The 10,398-nt window shown below is 52.9% G+C and overlaps 1 protein-coding gene across 1 annotated transcript; it reads right to left on the minus strand.

Moving 5' to 3' along the window:
- Positions 1 to 4,770: 4,770 nt before the first annotated feature.
- Positions 4,771 to 10,393, minus strand: HSD17B7 (hydroxysteroid (17-beta) dehydrogenase 7; the record flags this gene model as incomplete). The annotated part of the gene is made up of 8 exons (XM_010078484.1): positions 4,771 to 4,960; positions 5,348 to 5,446; positions 6,015 to 6,071; positions 6,633 to 6,737; positions 7,670 to 7,864; positions 9,018 to 9,132; positions 10,057 to 10,149; positions 10,242 to 10,393. Coding segments are annotated over 8 exons (912 nt in total), but the record flags the coding sequence as incomplete, so codon positions are not given.
- Positions 10,394 to 10,398: the final 5 nt, after the last annotated feature.

Here is a 10,398-nt window from a genome sequence, read left to right on the forward strand (position 1 = left end):
TCTCAGCAAGTCTGGCTTCTGCTGGTTCACCATGGATGAACCACCATCCATTCAGATGACAAGGATATGAGACCTTGCTGCACCTGCCTTGAGCTTCCCAGAGAGGTGCACACCACAGTGACTCACGGAGCTACTTCAGAGGTGAATCTCAGGAGCACCTGAGCTGCGGGCAAGTATGCCTGGGTCTCCAGAGCTGACTATGATGCACAAAAGTATGGCTGGCCCCTCAGCCCTGTCCCACACAGACACTTTTAGACACTGGCTATATCCCCCACCCCCGAGATCACTGCTGGTGGGACTGTGTTGGGTCTGTGATGCTCAGCTGGGGTTGGCACTAGGGGCTGTCTCAGCGCTGCGGTACCCAAGTTGGGTTACGGGGTCTCCCTCCAAGTTGGGTTACAGGGGATCTCTCCATGCAGCCAGCCCCAGAGGGTCCCTGAACACCCTGCCACCTCCTCTCTGACAGACCCCCAGTGCTCCCGCTGTCCCTGCGCTCTGCAGAGCACGGTTCAAGGAGCAGAGGCAGGGTCTCCTGGGGACACCACTCCCATAGGCAGACACACGCTGAACCAAACCGGACCAGCCAAAGCTTCTGCTGCAAGACCGGAGCTGTGCCTCCACAGCACACCCTGAGGTCATCTTTGTCTTTAGTAGCTTCTCTTTCAAAAAGGATCTTGTGTAAGCGCTTAGCATCAGCGCTGCCTCGCAGCAAGACCTTGCACAGCTTGACCCCGGGCTGGGTGTCCAGCCTTCTCCTCCTCCTATTTGCTCTGCTTGAGGCGGTTTGAAGAGAGAAGTGAATCCACAGTGATCAGCTGCTTTGCCTCAAGTTGAATGTCATCTGGCCCTGGTCGTTCAGCCGCCTGCCCCCTCATTTTCCCTGATAGCACTTTGGTTTGATACAAATCCTCCTATCTCATGAGGGTTTTTGGCAGGACAGGCTTCCCAGGCACCTCTCGTTGTGCACTGGTGCCGAAAGTGTCAATATGACAGTACAGCAGCCTCACCAAATCCTGCTCTTACACAGGAGCATCTCTTGACAAACTAGATACAGGATTTACTACTCGTTCTGATTTTTCTCACAAGCTGTTCCTGCACTCATCCACCAGTTCCCCGCTGAGGTTCCTCCTTTGAGCACAGCTCTGTGTTTCTCAAAGCAGCACTGAAAAGCCTCCTAGACCCTGCAGGCAGCCGTGGCTCTCTTTGGGCTTTCCCATTTCCTTGGCCATGTGGCTCATGCCTGTCCCAAGCCTCCAACACCTCGCCCTTCAAGCAGCTCAGCCTCACTCTCCCCTGGGAAGCTGCAAAGCCCCCGAGACACTGCCCGGGGGGGCTGTGGGCTCTTCATCCCTGGAGATTTCAGATCTCACCTGGACTTCTCCCTGAACTGCCTGGTCCAGCTGTGAGGCCATCCCTGCTCAGAGCAGGGCTGGCTGGAGGTATGATAGCTCCCTCCCAGCCAAAACCTTCCTGGGGCTCTACAATTTGCCCATTCTCAGCAAAACCCACCCAGATCCAGGTCCCTTGGCTCTCTCCCTGCCAGACAGAGCTGTCATGCTCCTGCAACACTCCCACAGGGGTTTCTGCGCCCCATTTCTCACCCAGCCCTTCAGAGCTGCATCTCTCCTCTGCCCCCAGCCCCTCTGGGCAGCTCACCCAAGCAGTTTCAACATCAAAGCTGCTGTTCAGAGGTGAATCCTGGGTGTTTTGACACGAGCTGGCTGCATCACATCCACTGTTTACAGGGGCACACCCTGGTCCTTGTTGTTTCCTTCGGTCCCATTGCCTTCCCTTCCTGGGGAGGCACCGGCCACCCAACTGGCAGGATTTCAGCCCTGCCATGCCAATCTCAAGCTTTCTCTTCCCTCGGCTGTGAGTCAGGCTGCAGCTCCCACCCACGCTCCCATTGCAGGTGCCCTACACAGCTGGGAGCCAGCTGAGCTGGAAAGCACTGGAGGACTTGGGTGGTGCTTGGAGCAAGGCAATGCATTTGCCAATGGAGATGAGAAACCCATGACTTGAGCCAAGGCATAGTGGTTAGATTTTAGATAGCACAGCCTGATTGCACAGGACATCATAGAGCAATCTCACTGAGTTTTGACGCTCAAGACCTGCCCCAGGGTATCTCTGGAAAGCTCCATATCCAGCGATGGCAAACAGAAAGCTCCTGTCACAGCAGTGACTCACAGCTGCTGGCTCTTCCCCTGCCCCACGCCTGGCATTCCCACCACCTCCGCCACGGGCCCCATACTCGGGGCAGGACCCGTTGGCATTGCACAAAGGACTCAGCCCCTCCACATACACAACATCAGCAGAGGCACCTGACTCATGCAATGGCACCAGCGGGGTCTCTGCTACCTTAGTGCACGAAGATTAGGGGATGGAGCATGTTGTGAAGGGGTTGACAGATGCACGTCCCTGCCTGCTCTCCTTGATGCAGTTGCTGTTTCTCCATTGCTGCTTTCATGCCTGGATGTGCCTGCTGCTGAAAGGGATTAGCTCGGGGATTAAGGTCTGTGCGTGGGCATCTGTTAGCCAAGGGCAGGGCAGGAGGAGCCATCCCTCCCTGAAGACCAGCAGCTCCAGAGCTGGGGTAGGCAGGGGGCAGCCAAAGCAGGAGGCATGGCATCTCTTGGGCTGGATTCACCAGAAAAAGTTAACGGAGGGCCACAAACAACCAAGCCACCCTCTGCCCTTTGGGGAAATCTCCATTTCAAGGCACTAGGAATGACTGAGTGCCTCTGGCTTTGGGGCAGGTGGGGAATCCTAAAGGTGGAGGGGGCGAATGATACCCATTATGGCCCCGGGCAGAAGCACAGCAAAGTTCAAGATGCTCATCCAAAACCAACCAAGAAGACATGCTTAATTACTCTCCAGAACACAGAGCCCAATATTGCTGCAGGATGCTGTGAGGATCCAGCACACCAAGTTGAAGAGCCAGCCAGCCACCACCTCCTTCCTTGGGGAGAAGGAACAGCACCAGAAAGGGGGGGCTCTGGCCCCAGGGGCATTCAGGACATAGCTGGACTCAGATCTGGTGCTGGTGCAGACTTCACTGTATTTAAATAAAGCTCCACTTAAGCACACCCCCATCTGCTTCACAACTCTGAACAGCCATGGCCAAAGGAAGCATGGCTCCACAACAGCCAGCTTCTCACTCTGTCCCAAAGCCAGGCAAAACCAGCATCTTCCCATCCACACCAGCTCTGGCAACTCAGCTATTCACGTGAGGGCTGAGCTGAGGTGCTGCTCAGCCCAAAATCAAGCCTGAGCAGTTTCTACAGCAGACAGCACCTCACTATCAGTACCTCTCTGCCTTGCAGAGACACTCAAAAACAATTGGGGGTGGGAAGAATGAAGGAAAAAAACAAAAGCAAGGTTCTTTCAATCTGTCTCTACAAGCCAGCTCCATGAGCAGCCTCTGCAGAGCCTGGGTTCTCCCCAGTGCCAGTTCTGTGCTTCTGCAGTTCCCTACACCAGCAAGATGGTCCAGCCTGGGCAGGGCAGCTGCACCCCCAGCCCAGGGGGTCTCCACCAGAGCTGGGGGTGCAGGGCTGAGCAGCACCCCTCCCTCCCAACCTCACCTGGCCCCTGCCAGCCCCAGGGGAGCGCCAGGTACTCCCACACCCCCTTCCTAGGGAGCATTAAATCACTTATTAGGTGACACATGTGGGTGAGATGACAGACATCCTCATCACCCAAGTGCCTAAGGCTGGGAAATAGTCTCAGACACCTCACAGGTGCTCAGGACACAAAACCTCACCGAAGTCTTCAGAAGTCACTCATGTCTCTCATTAACTGGACAGAACGAGAACTGAGCCCAAAGAGGCAGCTAACAGCTCTTCTGGGGCAGGAGAGGAGAGAGCCCCCACTTCCCAGGTACACACAGGCTTATTGCACCAGGAACAGAAACCACACTCCCCTGCAGCCCCCCGGGTCAAAAGCAGCCAGCTATCGGAGCAGAAACACCACTGTGGCAAGGACAAGGCCATTACAGACATTTATTCGTTGCAGCTTTTGAAGTACACCAGGTACTGGTGAAGCCCCCCAGACAAACAACAGGAAGAATATGTGGTACAGTAAGTTTATATAAAAAGAATTAAATAGATAAAACTACATGGTAACCTCCAACTCTTGGTACAAACAGAGCAGACCAGCCCTGAGCCCAAGTTAACACCAGCAGCTTCAGTCTCTCCAGCCAGTCGTGGTTAGAACATATCTGGCCCCACACCCTGGGGACAGCAAGGTGCCTGTCCTGGCAGGTGAGCCAAGGGGGGCACTTCTCGGGACAGCAACTCAGGAGCTTGCCTTCAGATGCTGTGCAGAGCCTGACTTCCAGTGAGGTTCAATTATGTTGAGCACATCTGGAAAGCCAGCCCTGGCTTTGGTGTACAAATGAAGAGCAGCTCTGCTGAGGATGAGCCTTCACACGTTGCAGGATCAGCCACAGGGAATGCGCTCCAGCCATCTAGAAAGACCTGTAGAGCCAAGACGCAGAGCAGCACCCCAGAATGTTGCCTTTCCTGCACTAAGCCAGATTGAAGCCACATGTTTTGAGGCTGTTCCTGAACTGTGCACAGGTCAGTCACGCTTTTGCAAGACACAGCTTTGCAACTGTGTTGAGACAGTCTCCACCTACTCTAGGTGTCTAGTTTTATGCCAGAAAAAATCCCATACCAAAAAGACTATTTATTTCTCTTCAGTTTTCACATTTCCTTTTTCAGAACTGTTCACCTTCTGTCGAGAAGGAAGATGGGGTCTGAAGCCATGTGCCTGCAGAACAGCAGGCATCACAGGTAGCACCAGAATGAAGAAAACCCACGTTACCAATAAAAGACTCTTATCCCACCGAGACTGGCTTTACTTAATCTAGGAGATCACTGTATTTCTCTATAGTCTGCTTCTCCAGTTCCAACAGCTTTTGGTAAAATTTCTCAGCAGTTTCTTCATCCACATCAATCTGGAAGACAGGAAGAACAGTACCATGAGACCATTGCCTGGGTGGCAGCCAGCACAGACACAGAGGGCAGCTCTGGCGACAGCAGGGTGCATCTCCGGAATTCCTGCATCCACAGAGAGGCAACCAAAGGCATCTACTACCAGGGCACAAGCCAGAACATATTTTGGGAAAGCATCATCACACACTCATCCTGGTCTGACCATTGTCTCCCTCACCTTCCAGACTCCAGCCTGAGGCTGGCAGTCAGGAGTTACTTCAGGAAACCTCACAAATAACCCCACGCCCCTCCTTGCACTCAGCATCCAACATGGATCTTGCTCCCACCCCAGCCACAGGACGCCCTTGGCACCCACCCTTCCACAGGAAACCCCTCACTGGTCCATTTACCTTCCTGGGCTCCACGAAGCGCTTCCCCAGTCCAGACGTGCAGCTGTGGTATTTGACAAGTGCATCCAGGTACTCCGGTTTCTGCTTGAACAGCCACACCTGGGAAGAGCAGCACATATGTACAGTCCAGCACACACAGTCCCAACCAAGCCCACAGCCAAGGTCCCAACTGCCAGCGGACCCAGAACACCATGGGTGCTCTCACCACGCAGAGGTAGACTTGATATCCAGAGAAGGTCTGAGCTGGCTCCCCTCACCTGTGACCTACCTGAGCCAACAGTAAACCATGCTTATGCCCCAGAGCTAAACCACTAAAGTAGCTCAACATGGCTAAACTTGCTCACTGCCATGCCTGACGCACACCGTGCCCAACACACACCATGCTTTGCATCCCCCATCCCGTGTCCGCGTGTCTGTGGCTGCTTGCCCGCCAACAGGGAGAGCAGCATTCTCGCTGACCCGGACAGAAGGAATAGTGGTTTTTCCAAAAATCATCTATTTTATGGGCACCTGATGAAGATGGTAAAGCATCACCTGGGGGATCAGCCCTGGTCAGAGCTGGTCCCCAGTACCCACCCACGCTGAGAGGCTCTGTGTTCCAACCAGCAGACCCTGGATGAGCTACCCAAAGGGAAGGGATACTAACAGCAAGGTGCAAATTACTTACATGAGCTTCTGCTCCATTATACGGCGTCAGAGTGTAAGTTTTGGTAAAAAAGCGGATCTGAGGGGAAAAGAAGTGCAGGACAGAATTTGTATGTTGGCCCAAGGTTTCCTTGGCAAGCTCTCTGCAGCCCAGCCACACCAAACCATCCACCGGGGGTAGAAATGCTTCTCAAACTTGACTACAGGTAACACTTCTGACTAAAGCACGCCTTTATCACTACAAATGCTGGTCCTCTGGAGCCACCCACCAGATCAGGAAGCCTCACACAGAGCTCACCCCAAAAGCAAGAGCCAACCGGCCACATGTGCACCTCAAGGGGACCTCTTCTCAAACGGACTCAAGAGCACAGCAGGCAGGAGGCAGAGTGGATCTGCAATGCTGCCAGTGCTGGGGACAAGCAAGGAGGCATTGCCTCTCCACTGCCAGGAGAAACGCGATAAGGATGGTTTGCAAGGGGGCCAGCCTGCCTAGTCCAACAGAAGGACAAGCTGTATGGCAGCATGGGGAGCAAGGAGCCAGAGGTACGCTGCACATCTGCACATTGCTTGCAGTGAAGAGCATCGCTGCAGAACTCTCTCAACCCAAACCTCCCCCAAACCAGCCAGGAGTTCCACTTACCAACCACATGACAGGCATTAGCAGCTTCCACAGAAAAACTGGCAGAATTCTGTATGTCATGTTAGACATAACGAGACCAGGACAAACAACACTGGAATACAGACCCTGCAGAGAAGAAACCGAGTCAGTTTGCAGAGACAATAATTAGCTTAAGAATGGATGATAGCCCTTCCTGGCAAGTTCTTCTCAACAAGAAAATGAAGGTGAGTACAGAGACCAGGTAATAGTTGATGCTTTCCTCTCTAAAGTTACCAGAAGCAGAGAGGGATCAGACGTAGTAATTTCTAAGAGGTCCCAAACTGAAGATGTTTGTGTTAAATCTGTGCCCATCACAAGCCCATGAGACAGCAGACACAGCCTCCCGACACATCACAGCCTCACGTTGCAGTCCACATGCAGCTCAGCAGCAACAGTCACCCCACAAATTACAGCCCGCTCAGATCAAAGGCTACCTCACTTTTCAGAGATAAGAGTTCAGCCTTCTAGGACTGAACTATTTTCTCCTGAAGTATTTCATCAGAGTGCGATCACTATCACTGGACTAGGGCTGCAGTTTGTCACTGAAACCCAGCAATTCCCCATGACAGGGACAGCAGGTTGGTCATGCTCACATTCACATCTGAGTGTGACAAGCTGGAGAACCAGCATGGAGCCACCGGGAGACAACAGTAGAGCCGGCACCTCGAGTGCTTGCAGACAAAGCTCCTGACCAGCCCTGTTCTGACAGGCAGGCACACCTGAAACCAGCAGCTGCTCTTTGCTCTTTAAGACCAGTTTTTGGTCTAAATAGACAGCTAGAGCTTGCAGGCAGGGATCACTCCTAAGAGCTTCTGCTTTCACCTAAAACCCACAGACAAGAACCCCAAAAGGAGATTCTCCACCACCCTGGTTCAACCTCGGCTGTGTTTAGTTCTTATGTGTGTGCTAAGGAACATATCAGAGTGCTATGAATGGACGCAGCTAGGCAACAACAACATAATGATAACTGTAAACAGCAGGTCATTAGGTTTCTTCAGCCGTACAAACCCCATCATCACCTGCTTATTAAATTTCCTATTCAGAACCACACTGGTCAGGTCAGTAGCGTATTTGGAGGAGCTGTATGATTCCCGCCCCTTGGCATGCTGATAGTCAGAGAGGCTGAAGGCAGACTCCCTGGCATTGCTGGAGGAGGTCCAGATGAGTCGTGAAGGTTTTTCTTTACCACAGAGTAGAGATTCAAGCTGACGAACCTGCAAAATAATTGTTAGCTCATTTAACACATTTTAAAGTCTTACAGTATAGCTCTGCAGTTCTTACAAGCTGCGAGCTTATCTCAGCTCTCCTAGCCTTGGCCAGCCTTCACTAGACTAGAAGCAGCTGCTGCTCAGGTGTCACTTCAGCCCAAGGTCCACCAGGAGCACTTACAAGCAGCCACCATCCTCTGGCACAGCTCATTTAGGCTCAGAATTTAATATAGCCATGTCTTGGTACTTGCCCTGCACAGAGAGAACCTGCAATGTATGGTTTACCTCTCGCCCTGGCTTCGCCTGGGACAGAGTTAACTTTCTTCAGAGCAGCTAGTGTGAGGCTGTTTTGGATTTGTGCTGAGAAGAAGCACTAATGATGCTGACGGTTGCTGCCAGGACAGTCAAAGACTTTCCAGCTTCTCTGCTGTGCCCATGTCTGCAGGGGCAGGAGAAGCTGGGAGGGAGCACAGCCCCAATTACTAGCTCAGGATTCAACCTTAGGTTTAGGTGAGATCCAAATTGGCCAATGGTATGTTCCATATGATGCACGTCATGCCCAGTATAGAGATGAGGGTCTGTCCAGAAGTTAGTTCTCTCTTGGACTCTCAAGCTCTCCTCTTTTCCAGGATTACAGTTTCAGGACTCTCCCTGCTCCAGGATCGTTAGCCAGGAATGGGCTGGGCCTTGGCCATCGGGTGGTAAGCAGCTGCACTGTGTGCCACTCATTTGTATAATATTACAATTATTATTTTCAAATTTATTGCAGTTTAGTTATTAGATTGTTCTTACCTCAATCCCCAAGTCTCTCTTCCCTTCACCCCTTTAATTCTCACCCCCACCCCTGGGAGGAGGGAAGGTGAGCGAGCGGGTGTGTGGTGTTTGCTGCTAGTTGGGTTTGAACCAGGACACCTCTATCCACTGACTAACTAGAGTAACCTCAAGATTATATTAACTCTTGCAACAAAAAGTGTCACCACTTATTGCCACTCTAACAAAGCCCGAGACCTTTGCCTTATCATTCCCTATTTGTCAGGCTGCAGCCTGCACCAGCAGCTGAACCTGCAGGACATAACTGATTTGACATCAGTCCTGCCTGTGCCCATCCCCACCCACCCCAACCACCAGAGCAAGGGCTCGACCTCCACACGCGCCTCACCAGGATAAAGTGTCCAAAGAGGTTGGTAGCAAACACCTCCTGCAGCCCATCTCCGTTAAGCCTATCTGTCTGGGTCATTATACCTTCCGCCGTGCTCAGCATGTGAATCAGCTTCCTGGAAGGCAAGGATAGGAGTTAAAGAGCAACACCGCAGCTGCTGCTCCCCTGCTTCAGTCCCTCAGTGCATCCCTCGCCTCACAGGCTCCTCTAGTTTCCACCCTAAAGGGCTCTATTAATCCATGGAAAAAAAACCAGCTGCCAGAAGTTCACAGAGCATTCCAGCCCCTTTATTTGCAAGTCCCTGAATACTGACTAAACCAGAGAAGACTTGCCCCTTCCCTCATCTCACCACAGTAAAGTACCCTTAAAAAAACATGGCTTTGCCATTTCACATGCAGACAACAAAATCAGGCTCCAGCATGGACCTAAGCCCTAGGGTCAAGCCTCATGAAGATAAGGAAAGCAGACTGGCATCTACATTCAACATCCCAACAACTGTAGACTCAGCACAAGTCACTTTGCTCCCTAACTCAGCTTCCCCATGTTGCCTATAGACCAGCGATGCTTACTCCCATGGTGCTTATAGAATAAACACCAACTCACAGCTGCACAAAATACCAGCGAGCCCCAGCTGAGAACAACTACAAAAACCTACAGTGGAACCCAAACAACAGTAAGGAGGCCCAGGAAGAGCAAACTTCACCTCCCAACACCACCCCAGCACTTTTCACTCCATGCCTCCTGCCAGGAGCCCCAGGCTTTGGGTGAACCCTCGCCTCACGCTGGCACACAGCGGGCCCCACACCAGGGATCAGAAGCAGCATGGGGTGCCTCAGAGCACCCCAGCACTTGACCCACAGCTGCAAAGCCCACCCTATGCAAGCCCACGCATCCCACAGGGATGCTCTCTGTGTCACGCTAGGGGACAGCGATAGGGTCTTCAGCCCTGGACCCAAGGGCACACCTTGGCCACAATGATGCTGCCAGCACCCCATAGTGCCCCCAAGCCAGGGACCAGCTCCCCCCCAGCATCTCCTACCCGGTGCGGAGACCATGCCAGAGAGCCTTGAAGTTCACGTGTGGGTTGGGCATGATCCCAGCATTGAGGTAGACAAAGTCCAGGCGCTGAAACCTGCGTGGGGAAGAGCACTGGGGTGAGAAGCAGCAGGCAGACAGGAGGGTCTGGTGGGGTGGAGCGCAGGTGGGAGAGGGGTGGTTCAATACCTGCAGCGGAGCTCCCGGGCCACACGCAGCACAGACGCCAGGTTCCCTAGATCCACTTCCACGGTGGAGACCTGAGCGGCGGGGTGGGTGGCCAGGATGAGGTCTCGCGTGGCTTCGCTCTTCTCAGCGTTACGGCAGGCGATACAGAGATGGATGC

Source organism: Pterocles gutturalis, unplaced genomic scaffold (genome assembly GCF_000699245.1).
Source record: "Pterocles gutturalis isolate BGI_N339 unplaced genomic scaffold, ASM69924v1 scaffold2883, whole genome shotgun sequence".
Lineage (NCBI taxonomy): Eukaryota > Metazoa > Chordata > Aves > Pterocliformes > Pteroclidae > Pterocles > Pterocles gutturalis.